Source organism: Aythya ferina (assembly GCF_964211825.1).
Source record: "Aythya ferina genome assembly, chromosome: 2".
Lineage (NCBI taxonomy): Eukaryota > Metazoa > Chordata > Aves > Anseriformes > Anatidae > Aythya > Aythya ferina.
In genome coordinates, this window is record NC_140297.1 from 9,380,400 (window position 1) to 9,398,917 (window position 18,518).

Below are 18,518 nucleotides of genomic sequence, written 5' to 3' on the forward strand. Positions count from 1 at the left end.
ACAGCACTCTTGGGGCAGCACGGAACCATTCACACAAATTGCCTGGACAGAAGGAGTACAATCAGAAAGTAATGGCTTCGTCCCAGTGAAATGGAGCTGACATCAAAGAGCTGTAGTTCAAGAATGTGCACAGTGATCACCCAGAAACTAAGCATCTGCAATCAAATGTAACCCAATTCAGTGATTAGGACTGCGTGGCATATGTCAAACCATGGGCTGATTTCCTCACGCCTAGAGCAAAGAAGGAGCATTGCAGCTGCTTCAGACAGTGTCAGGAGACTGTGTCTGAAGTCAGGGCACTGAGCAAGGGAGGAGAAGGTGGCAGAGGTTATCACCATCTGCAGACTTCACTTGCACACGAGATTGTTTTGGGATTCATGCCAAAGCAGATGGGGGACAGCTCCTGGCTTTGACTGCTCTCAACTGAATGGGATGGATTCAAAAGCAGAATTTTTGTAAAGCTCAAATGCTATTAATGTAACTGAAATAGCTTGCTAGTTTACCAACAGCAAATTCCATATTCAAAATATTAGGTCCTGAAAGATACTGGTGAAAAGTTCATCTGTTTGCACATTAGATAACCTCTAAATGTTAATGCAATGTGGTTTCAGGTCAGCAACAAAAATACTAACTCTAAGGGCTAGAGGATCTTGTTTCCTTGCTTAAAGCATTTAAAGGTTCACAGTTCATATCACCACTTTTTAAAAATCAAACCAAAAGTTCTTTTCTTCTTAAAGAGGTTATTAAATTGGCCATAGTGTTCTGTCCCTACTTAAGTGGCTTTACCTAGATAAAGAATTATTATTTTAAAAATCTGAGTATATGTAAAACAATAGGATTTAGCTACACTCCTGCAGTTGGTTTGTGTTGCTGGAATCCGCCAAGCATTAAGCTTTGCTACTGAACCCTACCTGAGTCCATCACACCTCGAAGAGGAAGAAAACAAAGAAGGGAAAAATAACCCAGACCATTCTTACAAAATTCACGGAAAGTCAGGTGGATGAAGAAGCCAATTTGCTTTTACCTTTTTCTTACCTAACATAGATTGCAAATTTGTTATGAGCAGGGTCAGCTTGTCTTTATACAGCAGTAGGCACCCCTGGGCAACTGAAGTAGCCTCAGCTGCTGCAGAGATGCACAGGTGAGCAGGAGAGAACCAGCAGGACAGACAAGGGCTGCAGCCCTCTTTTACAGTTGTCACTCCTGCTGGCACTTACAGGAGAAAGCGTCCCTCTGCAGCACCCGTTTTGTGTGTGGTGATCCCATTAAGCACAGGGCTGCACAAGGTCCTGCCAGCACGGACACAGCCGCAGTGCAGAGCGGGGTCTCCGCGTGGCACTCAAGGCGGTACTTGGAACCAGACAAGGAAAGCAGCTTGACAAATCCTTTAATTTCTATGACAATGTAAAACAGTCAACAGGGTAAGAGATACTGGAGGAGCAGGGCCAAAAAGAAACATCACATTCCGGACAGTAAACAGAGCTTCCTATGAATGCAAAAACTGTTACTCGTACAGTAACCAGTGCCGATATTTATTAGCCTAAGGTGTTACGGATTGGATCGTGTGCTTTACACTCAGAAACCCCACAATATTACAGTTCTGTCACTGCACTCAATATTGTGCTACCAACACAGAATACAGCTGAGAAAAGGCTAACCTAAAACACTTAGTTTACATCTTTTTTTTTTTTTTTTGGTCTTGTGTGGTATCTAGTTGAAGATGGAAGCATTTATGTGCTTTTTGCCTCCTAAGAAGTGAGGCAGGTGTTAATGTTACTAAGATCAGCTGTATATACCTTGAAGGTATAGACCACCTGACTCTACATGAGTCAAAATACTAGGAATGCATCGTCACTATTCATTAATGAATTACCAGTTGCTTGTATTTAAGTGACCGTATGCTTCTGTGAAAAGTATACAGTGACCTGTATCTTACACATAGTACATCTGAAAGTAGCATTGTGTCTGTAAGAGGTTTTGCATAAGCATGTCATTTCCAAGGCCAAACACACGATGTGGACAGTACCACAATATAAATGGCTGATTTTAAAACAAAACACTGCCAGTAATTACACAGGCTAGTTCTGAATTTCTTACCCACCGTGTAAAACCACACAGCATCTCAACCACATGCCATGTTTTGGTGTAAAATCGTCACTTACACACTCTTAACCCACACATCTCTGACTACAGGATCCAGAACGGGTGGGAGCAGGCAAGGCTGTCAGATATATTTTGAAAGAGTTTTAAAGTTTTGCCTGAAACTTGCAGGCTTATCAACAGGAACTGTCTCAGCTCCATTTAGGTAACTGCCCAGCTCACTTTCAGAAATCACACACTTTATAATTTCATCTCTTTCTATGTTCCTGGACCACTGATTTCAGTGATCTCTCCCCAAAACACCATGTCAGGCTAACTAGTACGGAAAGTGTGAAGATCAAGACTTATACTGGTTCACACTCCCTGAATTTATTCCTTAAATTTCTTCAGAGCATATTTATGTAACTGTCTTAAACTGATGATAATGATAATATTTTAATAAAGCTAACTAGCCTCATATACCACAATTCACTGGCCCCATTAAGACACTAGGACAATTTTGGTCATACTATCACTTGCGTGGAAAAGTGGATACATTTAAGTTATTTTCAACTATAATGCTAATATATAAGGCTAAAAACTCTGAGAATACCTGAATTACACCCCTAATAACAAATCTCCCGGTGTTTTAAATGTAAACACGTTCTCAAACAACTTTTAATTATAGCTCCCTGTTCTTGGCTGGGAAACTTGGACGCAGGTAAAGATTTCTCACTAAAATGTCAGCATTAAAGTCAAACAGAAAAAAATGCTTGGAAATCTTCGTAAAAATCAACCAATTTTACTTTAAGTCTTCCAAGACTCAGTACAACACATCAATAGTCAGTTTAATAAGCCTTGAATTCATACTAATCACACAAAAAGTAACTCTCTCATATTTACTACAGCAGTATTTACATTGTGCCCCAGTTCAAGTCAGAAAAGGCAGCCTGCAAAACAACTGAGAAATCCTCATGTGCACTGGAGCTTGATTTTTGAAGCACTTGGAGAAAAACAAATACAAGTAAACAAAACGAAAAAAAACTCACATTCACACACACACAGTAGTAAGGTCTACAGCCCAGAGCAGTCTTCTCACAAGAACAGTCCAAAAACAGCCCAAAAGTTTCTGACACTAGGTTTATCCCATACTGGAACCATGCTGGAGAGTTAGTTGTCACAGCCTGATCACATATAAGACCTCAAACTCCAGACATACTTCAGTTTTACAGAAATAGGAAATAACCAAGAACGTTCTCTGACTCGCTACGTATGGGGCGCACACTGAAGTTGTCCTTATTCCAATCTGTTTGAAGATTACTTGTGGCAGAGCAGGATGAACGTGCAAACAGATTTTCAATACTTTTGTTGGTGGGTGTTGTTTTGGCCTTTTTTTTGTGTTTATTACAGACTGCTTATAGGATTCCTAAGGCTGCAGTGATGCTAAGAAAAAGGACGTTACCACCCGTCAATGCCATTCTGAATTTAAGGCCTTTGAGCAGCTAAATTGTAACACCGTGGAAATTCACACTACCAAACTGAACAAACACGTTTTACTTACCAAGCCACCTACGTCATCTCTATAAGCTTAGAATTTAATTTATATCTACACTTGTAGGCCTATATACACGTTCATGTGTACATTAAAAAACAGACTAGTGAAAGATGCTGTGTTTTACCACTGAACAGAAATCCAGGTAGCTATAAATTCAGAGAAATAATTTACTTCAAATTAAAAGAACACTGTAAAGAAAAAAAAAACCTGCAACCTCAGCCTCCTAGGCCTGTGCCACTTGCACTGATTACAAGTACTGCTTATACACAGTAGTTCACACAGAATTTTACAGGGCTGTTCTTGGTAGGGTAAGTGACCTCCACGGCACAATAGCTTACAGAACTGTAAGAGCTGTGACAAGGGGTCTACGCAGCTTTTTACAAAGCATACTAGGCTCAGATTTAACACTGAAGTTAATCTTCATATTGTGGTTCACTCTATTTGATAAGATATTGCCTGACTACCAGTAAAGCAACCTGGCTTTTAGAGCTAAGAACAGAAACTGAAAACGCTGGCCTTCCAAGAAAGCTTCGTGATATTACACTATGAACTGCCTCCCAACTCCAGCACGAAAGGAACTGTGGTCGCTACCAGTTTTGTTTTTAACACATTCTTAGTGCAACTGATTATCTACTGCTGAGGATGCATGTTCCAGGTAGCTTACATTTCCAGTAAGGGTCCTATTGGGCTTCAAGTGTTTTGTTGTTGTTTGTTGTTGTTTTTTTTCTAAACCAAGTCCCAAAGTTATTCTTTGTAGCTGTGTCTGCATTACACAGGAGGTACTGTGAATTCAAACGGTAGCAGGTTTGCGTCTAAAGATATGAGACCGTCAACAAAAAGGAATGCATTATTCTCTTCAGCTTCCAGTCTTCAAGGCACCTCCTGCATTAACGTACTGGGAAATAAACAAGCAGACCAAAAGTTAACTGGAAAGAGAAGAGTCTGATACAGCTAACTTCCACAGAAGCACACCAGCATCAAAAAATGAGACAAGGCTGGACCCAGATCATGAACAAATAAAATCAATATAAAAAAGCTGATGAGATGACAGGAATGCCACGAGGTTGATGTTTTCAGCTCTGTTGATTGCAGGTGATTGTTAATCACAGTGTTTTCTGATGCCCATTTGCAGACGGCTTTGTCTCAGAGTCTCTTGGATTGTTTGACAGATGAAGCTTATCTAAGCCTGCAAAACATTACACAGTAAGGAAAAAAAATAAGATTCTTCCATGTTTCATGCATACAGCTATTCAGAAAGACACACGCAAACTAATATTGTTAATGTGCTTTCAATTTATATAATTTTTGATTACAAACTACAAGTTTAATGAAATGCCACGAATTAGCAAGATAATTCCTTTACATCATTTGCTTTAAGACAGACAAACTTTGAAGTTTCACCTGACCTGTTGCTATAAGCCCACGATGACTAAAGTTGGAGCTCTGTAACATCCATTGCATTATACAGAGTAATCCCTTTACAGTTTACACACAAATATTATGAAATTTTATTAAAGATTATAAAAGTCACTTGACAGGGATAAATCAAGAAAAGAATCAAGGCCTTTTCTCATAACATGACCTTAACTAAATGCTGGGGAATAATGATAAATACATCAACCCACATTACGTATCTATCTCAATCAACTATAGAGCTTCTATGAAATGACTTTTAGCATAAAAATCAATGGACAGATTTACACACCCCAGCCTACTAATCTGTTCCCTCCGAGCTTGAGAACTCAACATCACAAATGACAGAATGGCCTCTAACAGCCCAAGCCTCGTTGTATTGCTCTGTTTAATAGGCCTCAGTTTAACTTATTGCCACCAGCAGAGCTGCACTCTAGGAGGCGCACTCTAGGAACTGCTCAGATTTTGTTTACCAAGTTCACAACTCTGGAAAGCAGTAATCAGTGAAAACTAACATGTGTACATTTTCAACACTACAAACTGAACCTGCGGTTATAAACAAACACCCAAGTTTCACTGTTGGTCCTTTCGACTTAAGCAAATACTGTTCTATTGTACAAAAGGCAGGAGCTTCATCGCCATTAGTAGAGATGAGATGTAGTAACAACCTCTTCGCATCAAATATGTTTTAAGCTTTTTTTGTACTGCCATACTCACAAATTCTTAAACATGAATGCACCATTTGATTAAAAGTCTGATTATATCAGCTATAGGTTTTACTCAGCCAGTTATTAAAATTCCATACATTCTCTACAAGGATTTTCTGAACACGTAGCACTTTAAAACATCGCAAGAAAGCAGCTGAGATTTCCACTAAACTACTTTTGGGGAACTAATAAGTTGCTTTAAACAAACAAACAAAAAACCATATGCAAGCTTTTTGGAATGCAGACTATGAAAACAGCCCATTGTAATATACACAAGGAGAATTTAAGGCTTAGGTGACTCAATCTGTATAAAAAACAAAGGAAAAAAAGATTAAAAACCTGTTACTGCTATCTTTCAACTGCCAACAAATGCTAAGTTCCCCTAAAGAGGTCACTGACAACCACCACTCGCACTTTGATAAGTATTCAGGCTTCGTTTGCATGCTCAGAGTACCAATAAATGGTTTTATACTTTCACAAAATGGAAAAAAAATCTAACTGCAATCAACAAATACACGTACACATCATTAAGATCATTATACCTAGCTCTCAACTCTTCTGAAATAACACACGGCTATTCTTTCACATCTTCATTTACAAAAACTTGCATGCACAAGAAAAAAGTTTTCTATGGGTTATAAGAACTTTCACAGTAGCACAACAAGGTATCAATGCTGGAGAAAGGAAAAGTTCAAGCACAAACTAAGTTTTCAGTGCTACAATTACCTATTGCCTTCATGAGCTCTTCTCGCACAGCGGAAGTGAACTTTCTGACCAGACATAACGTTGTCATGATAGCAAAGAGCAAGTTGTAAGATAATACAATATAAAAGTTTCCCAGCCAGTTAAACCTTCCGAAGTCTCCAAGCAGGTCAAATCGAGTAATTCCTGATAAAATTGGATTTGAGATTTGCATTAAAATGTTGATTACGTTTATAGAAGAAACACACAAGTTTCACTCTATTACTCTTTACATACCTAACGCAAAATTCTTTAAGACAACATATAGTAAGACATGGTTAAATACACAAGAAAATGCTATCAAAGTCATTTGTCCACTTACTGACTACTATAAAATGGGAAGATGCTTTTCAAAATGTTTCTTGGATTTCATAATAAAACATTTGAATAACATAAGTTAAAGTAACTTTTGACTCTGGGTAAGAATTCTGCCTTTGTTATTTCAATGAATACAACTAGGAAAATCAGTATTAGTATGAAAACTGCTTGAGATATCGTTTTCTCCTGAAATCCACATCTATTCCCGATAATGCTAACACATTGTGGGCTTTCTTATTAAGCAATACAGGTAGTAAAATGGTTTCCATGAAATCCTTAACATCTAACAGTAAGCCTTTGTATGTGTTTTTCAGGACCACTGTTTTTAAAATGGAATTGTAAAGACCTCTTTCCAAGGGCAGTTTTTCTCCTAGAGCTCTCCACCTCTACAGCCACAGAGTATTTGCACAGAAGGAAAAGAGTTTGGCTGAAAGATAGTGCTGACAGGTGGTCTTCACAGTGGACCTCTAAACAATGACACTCAGGCTTTGTGCTGATCAAAGGCTAGTCAATCACTAAAGCTAAGTGAGCAAGATTTGTCATTAATGTGGAAGTGTCTATAAGCTATAGGGTACATCCCAGAAGGCAGAAGAGCCACAGGTTGTTCCTTTGCCAGGTCTACATCAAAGACTGCATTGACTAAAAGGCAGAATACTGAGATGATAACCCAAACACAGTTGTCTAGAATTGGTGATTCTTCACATTTACAGCAGCAGGAAGCTTTGCAGTCTGAAACTAGTCCTAGTTGCTGGAAGCAAATTTTCTATCATCTTATTATAAAGGTTTCTTTTTTTTTTTTTTAAAACTATCACCAGTGATAATAAGTGAAGAGACAGAATTAAAGGTCAGCTATCTTCTTTTCAAAGGTAAACCTGGCATTTACGAATCTTATTGCACCATGATCCTGGCTCAGTCCTCAATACTCATCAGCCAGCCATCACAATGTTAAAAGCTGTACATGCTTCTTGTACTCAGCACACTCATTAAAAAAAAATATCATACATACAAATATATACAGGAATCAAATTTTGTATCTGAAGAAAAACATGCCACCATGAAGAAAGTAAAATGTTTAGAAGGATAAAGAAAAAAAAAAAGACTGAAGTTAATCAGACAGGTAGAAATATAAAAAAAGCACAAAGGTCTTAGTACAAGAAGAAACTGGCTGACTGAATAACTGGTAAACAGATGAAAAAATAAACATGAGTTGCTTTCACACTTGAAGCAAAGCAGCGTCCTTCGGAACATTTCCAAAGAAAAAGTGTTTTACTCAGGCTGCAGAGCTACAGGAAAACAGAGAAATTCAAGTTTCAATGTACAGTCTTTGTATCCTTAAAAAGAAACAAAACAGGTAAAACACTGGGTAATAAGTTTATTTGCAAACAAAAAAAATACCCCTTGATACAAAGGGGTTTGGAAGAATAACGAGTGTTGTTGCAGGAGTTGTAAGGATAAATGAAAATGAAGCCTGACACTTCTGTAACATAAGTTACATTCATTTTCCTCCTATAAACAAACATCAGTGCTCATCAGAAAAAAAATCTGGCAGCACCTTTTTGTACATTTGTGGGAGGAAAGGGTTAAATTTTTGTGACTTTCCTACAGAGTAAGCCTACACAGCCTATAGAGAACACAGCTCCCAAGACTTCAATATGGAAAACTCAGAACAGAAAACTACATCTCTAGTGGACACACGTCCAAGAACGTTCATCATAATTTACCAAGTAATACACTAAAGAACTGTTTAGGTTTAAAAAATCAGGTTAAAAAAGAACTGTTCATGTTAAAAAAAGAAAAACTATATTTTTAAACTATACTGACATGAGTTTCATATCACTTTTTATTCAATCACGATAAACAAAAGAATTCTGGGAAAACTTACAAGTATCAGAAAACTCAATTTTGTTTGCAGTTCCTTGCTTCTATGTCTCTGCCTATTAAGTGCCCTGTTCCTAATTTGTTTCCTAGTATTTAGCAACATAGTGCTGGTGGGAAACAGTTTTCAAGCAGGACTACTAAAAGGCTGAAGAGTTATGGATAAAATGACTGAACTTATCCTGGAGTTCTAAAAGAGTGAAAGATTACAGACATATAGCACTGCCGTGTAGGTGGTGGATAACAGAAATATCAGATTTTTTTTTACATCTTTAAAGCTTGAAAAAGGTCAGTACTTGTACCAGATAACTTCTGCTATTTTACTTTTCCAATAATGATAAACTCTAGCCTTTTCTACATAGCCTAGAAACTTGTTTTTTTAATGATGTGAAAAGACTATGAGTCTGCTTAACATATTTCTTTCTTTTTCATCTATTGAGTCCCACAGGGCGGTAGCATGTAGAGCAATACATGTTGATATTTCTGCAAAGCACCACATGACTCACTGTACTCTAATACACTCTATTAATCCTGTTTGGACAGCTGTGTCTGTGCATTTGTTAGCTGTGTGTTAATTGTTCCATCTTTTTTCTTCTTTTATTTATCTCTATGGCAAACTATCCAGGAATTTCATTTGTTGGCTTTTTTTTTAAAGAGAGTTTTACCATTAATCTGTTTCCTATGAGACAACAATGCACCCAGCATGTATACATTCTTCCACAGAAACCATTTATTATCAACTGTTAATCTCACAGACTATTAACAATGATTTTTTTTAAACAAATGATTAGTATTGTCCACTATCTTGCTGCATTAATGTTATAATTCGACTTTAAGCCACTAAGTTTTTGATATTATATCTTGTTCAATGCTAGCATTGTTTTATTATCAAGATCTTAAACTGGCTATACTCTAGAACTGCATTTTTAAGAAGTTTTGCTACAGATTTTTAAAATGTGAGCTCTAGAACATGTGCTTTAGGATTCAGCTTTCCAAAATGCATTACATTACAGTCATTCACTTGTTCATTATGTCAAGTTTCTTTTTGTTATAAAAATGATTTAGTTAATAAGAGTAATCTGTGGATACACAGCACAAAAAGATGCAGCATGGCTTACTGGAAAATACTAGCTACTCTCAATTTCACAGCACTCTGGTTGAAAAGAATCAGCTACAGAACTATTGGGTATACAATAGTATTCTGTGGGCCTAAGCTTGAACTCCTAAACTTCTACTTATGACATACAGCCTGAGGTAAAGCTTTTTGTTATTTATTTTTTTTTTTTAATTTTGCAAATTAAATTCACATTAGCTGCAAGTATCTTGCACTACGTAAATATGTACATTTATGTACTTTGTAAAACTCTTTCAATCTAACTTCAAGAATTCAAGTTGAATATTAACCAATTAAACAATTTTGTCAAGATACAAAACGTCGTGTCTTTCCAACTGGCTAAGATAGTTTTTCACTTCAAATGCTACTGCGAGTTCTTAACAAAATCAGAATTATTTCGATTTTACTATGTTGGATTCCTAATTTTTCTATTTGAAGACTGAAGGAATGTGGGATGGGAGCAGAATTTACAGAAAATGAAAGTAGCCCGGTCTTCACATTGCTGATAGAAATTTCTGTAATTTGACAGTGAACATGAAGCTATTTTATACTGCCCTGAACGCACAGTCTCTATGTCTATTCACTGCACAATTGCCTTTTTCAAGTTTAAAATCTGACCTGGCTTGTTAGAAAACAGTTCTCTAGAAAATCCTTTTTTTTTTTGAAATGCACGTTCTGCAGTTTCATGGCCACAAACACAGGTGACAACATGACAGCTACAGATTGTTCCTTTTTAAAAAACTCAATTAAGTGTCCTTTATTATAATATTCTATATTATAGTGCTGTACATTTCACTTACCCAGTGTCCTTGACATTACTGGCAAAGCAGAGCTCAGCACCAAGATTGAGACACAGTTTCCAATTATCTGTTTGAAAATGAGAAACAGTCTTTATATTATAAATGGAATTGTTAAAAATAGAAAAAACATCTCAAAATCAAAAAAAAAAATAAAGTATCATTGTTCAAAAACAAACCTTAGGTATTTCACAATAACATACAGTTAGTCTTACTTCTGTCACACTTCTCCATACGGTGTTATACAACTGAAGATCATCCAAGAGTTAAAAATCAAATATGTAATCACTTACTTTTAATCAAAGTATTAACTATGTCTGGATTCAAAATAATTCAAAATTAGCACATTGCAAAGCATCAACTGTTTATTCAATTCCTGCAAACTTTTTATAGAACAGCTATTCCATGAGCTTAGAATAGATGACTGATACATCAGCTTAAGCTTTGTATGCAACTGCTTGAAGGATTAGCATTATTAAAAAAATTACAACAAAGAGCTTCCTTTCAACTGAATGCCTGTTGACTACTTTAAATAGCATGAAAAAAAATCTCAGCTGTTAGATTTTACTCTACTTTTTGTGAAGCCTTTATAAAGAGTAATTGAAACTTCTTTCTCTCGCAAGGGATCACTTTCTTCAGCTCTAATTCTATCAGAATTTAAAAGAAAAAACAAAACTTCTGAGAAGTAAGTAGATATTCATGCATTCACTATTTATTAATAGTACGCTATTCCTGGTGTACTGTAAACAAACTATACAAGGCATTAATAACATTCCAAGTCCCTAATCTACTATACCCATTCAATGTTTACCTACTTCCTCACTTCCAATAATTTATGGTTAAAAAATGCTTTTTTTTTTTTTTTTTTTCCTATTTCTTAAAGTGAAACATTGAATAAATAATTAAATTCAACATCTGTTCCTTGGTTACTGATCACCTCCCCTTGTCAGCTGTGGGAATATTTTTCCAAAAAACTAAGCACGTTCCTTAGCATTAGGTTATTCTGAAGCCATTGCTAAATTGTAAAAAGTAAAATTAGCCTCAAACTGCAAAATGTTGCTGAATAGACCTCCTCAGTCTTAGTTTAATTATTCAAATTTGAATTACTTTGTCTGTATTACTTCTAGCAACCAAGTTCTTCAGATTTCAAACAAGCTCCCTGAAGTACAGTTAGCACAATCAAAGTTACTCATTAGCAATACGTTTCCTTTGAAAAAAGTTCTTTCACTAGCTTTTCTATAGCTAGTTAACAAGCTCTCCTATTCCCAGCTTTTTACAAGTGAATGGATGCCATCCAAACTAAACAGAGCACATCCTTTTTCCCACTCATTCAGCATTTTGAAAATCTTCCAGTTTGTGTTTACGCAGCTTACAAACAAATACTGATCACTGCAAATGAGCCATTCAGGGCAATTACTAAAAGAGTCAGTTTGTCTTGGGTGGCAAGAGAGAGGAGGGGGCCATCACCACCACAGACTTTACCTTACCTTTGTCATAGTTGTGTCATCCTTCCTGGGAGTGAAATTTTCAAAAAAACGAAGGCTGTAGAAGCCGACGACAGAGGACACCATAAGATAGCTGTGAGAATCAAGGAAAAAGGAACCTCCAAAGAATGCATGCTTCACTCAAGTTCTCAGCAGTCTCCTAAAAGTCTTAAGAACCAGAGGGGGGAGAAATAAACAAAACAAAAAAACACTTCGAGTGCTTAAGAAGGACAGACCTCTCTCTTCTTTCCAAGCAAGTGTTTTAGTAAATTACCAGTGTCCCAGAAAACTAGACAGAATACTTGTTAACAGACAGTTTTTAAAGAAAGGATACAAAATCAAAATGATTTCAAGTGCTGCTCCCACAAAACCAAATGTGGATAGGGATGCATTTCCTATTCCAGGACCCTAGAAGGAGAAAAATATTTTGCATAATTTAATGAAGTACATGCAACATGCATAAAAGTTAACCTGTACAAGTACCAAAAAGACTTCCTAGATGAAATAAAGCTTTTACTTAATTATTTAAGCATCACACTGATGTTATAACCTATGAATCTCACATCCCGTGCAATTTTTATCAGCTTGCTTTCAAACTTGAGCGAAATGTACTAAGGCAGAAGTTAAAATACGCATTTTATACATATTCCGTTGCTTTGGAAACCAAAATAAGAGATCTCAGAAGACGATTAGGTATTTGCAATGCCACAAAGAGTGGTCATCACCACTAATCAGCTTTTATAGCTACACAAGCTCATACAGACCTATAGCCATGAGAAAGCATTAGCAAATTAATAAAAACTCTTGTGATTAAAGACACTATTATACAATGTGCTGTTCTTTACTTTCTTCAAGTTTATGTTTTACCATAAAAGAAGAAAATGCTCATGTTTTGAAAGAGGAACACAAACACAAAAAAGGCTTTTCATATTGCTTTTTAATGCATTTATTTTCTTGAATATCTCTAAACAGTGTTAAAAGTAAAACACACGAAATGCAAAACCCCAGATTAGTTATTTACTTGACTGAATTACTGTAAAGATTCTGTGCTGATTTTATTAAGAAGACACTATAACAAGACATGTAGTAAATGCTTATACAGGACTGAAAGTGCTTATACAGGACTGAAAGAGAGAAACAAAAGTCAAGTTCTAACTTGAACTTCTGTAAGGGCTCCAAAGCATTACTAGCATTATAAAAATTATGTAAGAGAAGTTTACTTTACCCCTGATCCTTTTGGCATTGCAGTCTCATCAACCAACAGGTAAAGAATGTTGAAAGCAACTAAGAGGACTGAGATGGACTGTAAAGAACGAGAAACAGTCACATTATTTAAAAGTATTCCACGTTTGAACAATGGAAGTACATATCCTCACCTGACTTCATAATGTTAAGTAAGTTCTACTAAGATGATCAAGAGAGTATTGATTTTATTGCTTAGAGACATCACTCAAAAATTTTAAAAGTACACCCCCAAATGACTGAAGAATTCCCCAAACTGCTTTCTTTTTTTTTTTTAAAAAAAAAAAAAAAAGAAAAAAAAAAAGAAAAAATTCTTACTGTCTCAGTCAGCAGCAATATCATAACAGCTGGATAAACTAAATTTCTTTCCCAAGCAGAAGCTTTTTTCCGCCGTTCTGTTCAGAACAGAAATACGATATCATATATCAGTTCAGAGTAAAACAAGTAACAATTATTTACATCTCCATTATAAACTGTAGATAAAGCAGTATTATTGTGAATCGACAACAACAAGTTCATAGAAATATCTATTCTGAGGAACTGTACAAAGCATTCAAAAAAAAAAAAACCTCTAGAGAAAGAATGGGGGGACATACAGAAGAAAGTTTTTCTTATTTAAAGGCATGGTTCATCATAATTCACCATAATTATCCAATGAATACTGCAATATAAAATGCAGAATAGAATTTGTTTATATATATTTTAATATAACCTTTAAAAAAAAAAGGAATTTCAAATATTTATCCTCTTGTGATATAAATGAAGAGAGACAAGACTAACATATTGGACATCACTAGTGTGTCTAAAAGGAAAACCCAACAACTTCTTACTATCTTTACCTTTGCACATAATACACTGACAAATGCAAAATACTCCAAGCCTTTGAATAAGTAGGGAGATTCCTGTTGAGTAGCTGCCATTATGAGAAGTATCACAAGAAGACACAAAAGCGCCAAGAATTTCCCTGTTCAACAATTTGACTTTAAGAGAAATAATTCAAAACCAAAGAGACAGGAAAGTAACGTCTTAGGCTATCCCAAATAATCATAAATATAACATGACATATAAAAAGACTGTGCTACTGATCTCCATGCCAAGAAGTGTCACAACTTCTCAAAAATTATGTTAAAAATAAGATTCAAATCCAACTCCCTATTTAAAGTATGTTTGTTAGGTGAGGGGCAATGATTCCATATGATACACTTGTAGAAACTATAATAGTTTGAAAGGACTGAGAATGTACATATTTGGTTAGAAACAATTGGGATCAATCAAGCAACTGTTAAAAACTGAACATAATATCTTAAAGTCATTTATTAAATTGCAATCCACATGAAACAGTATGAAAAAAGTATATTACCTAGATTTGTTTTCTTGCTTTTCACTTTTTCAAGCTCCCGTTCCAACTCTACTGTCTGGTATTCAACTGTGGAAGAGGTACCTTTTAAAACACAAGAAATTTTGTTTTGGATGGGACTAACTATAGTGCTGGAAGACATACTGTGAAAATCCATGTTTAGGACACAACACATTAACACTTGTGGCTTTAAAGAGCAAGGTTTTTTGTTTGAGATTTTTCAAATCTTTTTCAAAAACCAGTTATGGTGTGGCAGCCTGACACTGAATGGCTTAAATGTGTCATTCTTTGTCTCCATATGACGCGTATGAAGATGCAAAGAACCTCTGGATGCCCTTCAAGGGCATTATTGTTTAGCACCTTAGTGACAGAGTATACCTTTGCCTCCAAACTAATTAAGCTGGTGACTGGACCTCCAGTTGTAATATTAGTGATATTAGACAGCTGTAATATTAGTTCTAGGCAGAAAACGAGCAAGGCAGAGAAGTTGCTCATCAACTCTTCCTCCTCTCTACCATGTCTAAGGAGCCCAGCCCATTTCCCTCTGCATCCTCTTCTCTTCAACCTCCAAGTCTCTTTCAACCAGCCAACCCTTCCAGCGCAGGCACACTTTGGTTTCTCTCCTTTACTCTTGCTCTCCACATTCAAGCAACAATACAACGGAGAAATGCTGACAAGAGATCTGCTCTTTCAGCTCTCGTCATTTCTACTTCAGTTTTTACTCTTTGCAATCACACCCTGGAAATACACTCCCTGGGCTAAATCACAAACACCCTCTACTCATCTTTCTCTCATTCACATGCCTTTAATTTCTCAATAATCTCACCTGATAATAAATTGAGTGCTCATATATTTCCTGCCTATTCCAGGCCAATCTCATTCTGTCAAAACACTGTGGCAGTTCAAGGTCTTAATAACCCCAAAGTTATTAAGTTATCTTCTTTCTTGATTTACACTGACACCCTTCTGCTTGTTGGCCATTCCCTACCCTTGGCCTCGCCTTTGATTGCAGGCTAACCCATAATAACAGTGTTGCAGGTTTTTTTTTTTTAAACACTAATAAATTTCTATGAGACTAATAGTCTTGTCCAGGCTTTTATCTCATATCTTAATCATTTGCCTACAAAAACTAAATAGCACTTAGGCTGCTGGCACGCTAACACTACTTTATGGTCCAGTCTCATTATTTCCTTATTTTCTGTTGTCTGTTGATCCATTTAGCAATCTCAGTACAAGATAACAAGGTAAATTACTCATCCCAGCCAGCCCCCATGTATATTCCTGCAGCATCCAACAGAGTGAAGTCCTACATGAAAACCAAGATAAAGAAAAATGTTTCTTAGATTTTGGATTTTTTTTTTTTTTTTTTTAAAAAACTTTTACTATTTCAGAGTATATTATTTTTCACTACAGTCGAATTTTCAACCAGGCATACACATCTTCCAAAAAAAAAAAAAAAAAATGGGGGGGATTTAATTGCATAATTCTTTCACACACATTTTTGCATATAACAAGTTTCCTCTATGTTATGCCTGCACTTATCTTTCATATCAGTGACATAAAACATATGCAGTAATATTTACAGTGGCTTCAAATATATAAACATCTCAAATCCAAGAATTAACCAGGAAGATCTACAAATTCACTTAAACTGAAGTGCCTGCAGTGACTGTCAATTTCATTTCTCAGTGTATTTTAAATAAGTAATCAAAATGTGTATTTTTTTAGAACAACGTTTTGTTTTTAAACAAGACTCTTTATTGTTATAAAAATAAACTGAGGCATTCCTTCCACAAAAAGTCTAAACTAGCTATTTCATGGAATGACTAATTACTATGAAGTGAATAAAAAGGACAGTTAGAGAGCTCAGTGGAAACAGTCTCAAGAATTTTAATGGAAGCAGTTAAAGTAAGAAAACTTAAGTTAACATCTGACGTTTTCTTCTCCATAATTGATTTAGGGGTCTCTGGGGAAAAACTTCATTCAAGATATATGCATTTTTTTCCCCTTGGATATAAGAACTCAGAGCTCAAGATTGATATCCATGGGAGTCTTTCCAGCAAAGTCAATGAAATCACATTAGATCCTAAAGACACACTTCCATGCACATTCTGAATCATATCTAAATGCTGTTGTGGTTCCTCCTTAAAACTAGTAGCAAACAGGTTGCTATACAAAAGAATATTTTATGAGAGGGGAAAGCAAAGTTTCAGATCAGTCAAAAGAGTATTTGAAAAGGATGCAGCTAAATTCTTAAAAGCTCTATACCATTAGCTTTATTTCAAACATGCACAAAGTTCAATGTCAGCGCTGTCTAGCCAATAAATCAAATTGGTAGACGAGACTTGTTTGGACTAGCAATGAAAAGTTAGAAGGGATTCTCCGAGAAAGCCACAAAGCAGCTCATTTAAGGTCAATTTAACGGTATTATTCTGTTTTTCTTCCAGCCCCGACATAAGATTTCAGTACCTCAAAGGAAATTGTAAGAGTATCTATTTGCATTCCCCCTAGGTGATTGGCAGTTCAACACCAATTAGTTCAAAATTACACTGTTACTAGCGTGCAATAAAAACAACACCTTTCATCTTTCTTACATAGGTAAGGATACCTTCAGAGCCAATAACTTTGATCAAGTAAGTATTTTTGATCCTACCCCACCCGTCTCTTTGGATTCAGGAAAACTAATAGCTGAAGGCAACTTTTCTCTTTTAATATAAAAAAGTCCCAGCTTTATTCTTTGACTGTAGGAGTGCTGTGGGTACTGAAATATAATATACTGGAAACAAACATTTTCCCGAAGCCCAGTATCTCTTCAACAGATAAAAATACTAGGGTAGATAACACGATCAAACTTCCCCCTCCCGCCTCCTCCGATTTTCACTTATACACTGGAAACATCTGAGAAGGAAGAAAATTTAGTTTCCACAAAGAAAACATGCAGTTTCCCAGTTAGAGTTAGGTTGAAATATGAGGAGGTTTACAGAAAACTCTATCGACTGCACCACAGCCACGGCAGTTACATCTGTACTAATAACGGGCACAGCTCACACAGCTGAACTCTTTCCCTCCTCCAAAAGCAGAGGTTTTCCCCAGCCAATTCAGTAGGAACAGCGATTCATGGCAATACCTTGCTCTGTCCAGGCACTGTCTGAGGACACATCAGCTGGGACTGGCCACAGCAGTGTTAAGAGCATGATAGCAATTAACCCACTGAGAAATAATCAGCACTGATAATCACCAAGCATTGCTTAAGGTTGTCATCAGGTCCTCATTAGTTCTAATAAAATATAAAACTCTTTGGTTATGCGTGTAAATGGAGTGTATATTTCCAAACACATCATTGCTAAGTTGTCCAGCAGGCTTCCTTAAGCACATAGAGTATTTTCACTATGACAACTGCAGGAAAGTTGCAGCAGCCATGACATAGGAAGTCTGTAGCTTAACGTATCTGATATAGCTCCATAACACACAAATGCGTAAGTGAAGTTAGACATCACAAATTATGCCACCTAACATCACAGCACTACGTTAATTAATGTAGTTAGTACACATTTGTATACATTTAAAAAAAATCAGTGAACAGGATAAGCTCGCGTCTTCATAGTTCTGGCAAAAATGGTATTTATTTTTCTGGTGTAATTTGTATGTCCTTCTGATTTCTGGCAGAGAGGATGAATCTTTCCATTCTTGCCACATAAATGAAAACCATACTTAAAATTACTTAAATAATTACTCACAAAAACCTTGCAGAATATCTTCTTGTGCATGCAACATTCCCTTCCACCTACATGTTATTTCCAAGTTAAGCTAAAAAGCAGATAAAAATCTGAATGAAG

The 18,518-nt window shown here is 36.1% G+C and overlaps 1 protein-coding gene across 3 annotated transcripts in view; it reads right to left on the bottom strand.

The window, feature by feature from the left end:
• Positions 1-2,861: 2,861 nt before the first annotated feature.
• LMBR1 (limb development membrane protein 1) overlaps positions 2,862-18,518 on the bottom strand; it is a 65,718-nt gene continuing 50,061 nt past the window's right edge. For all 3 annotated transcript variants that reach the window (XM_084507485.1, XM_084507486.1, XM_084507487.1), the window contains 8 exons: positions 14,686-14,766; positions 13,644-13,720; positions 13,309-13,386; positions 12,418-12,491; positions 12,087-12,177; positions 10,603-10,669; positions 6,481-6,642; positions 2,862-4,820 (listed from right to left, as the gene is read on the bottom strand). In XM_084507485.1, the coding sequence (XP_084363611.1) occupies positions 4,738-4,820; positions 6,481-6,642; positions 10,603-10,669; positions 12,087-12,177; positions 12,418-12,491; positions 13,309-13,386; positions 13,644-13,720; positions 14,686-14,766 (713 nt within the window). In that variant the 3' untranslated portion in view covers positions 2,862-4,737. The remainder of the gene's footprint in view (positions 4,821-6,480; positions 6,643-10,602; positions 10,670-12,086; positions 12,178-12,417; positions 12,492-13,308; positions 13,387-13,643; positions 13,721-14,685; positions 14,767-18,518) is intronic.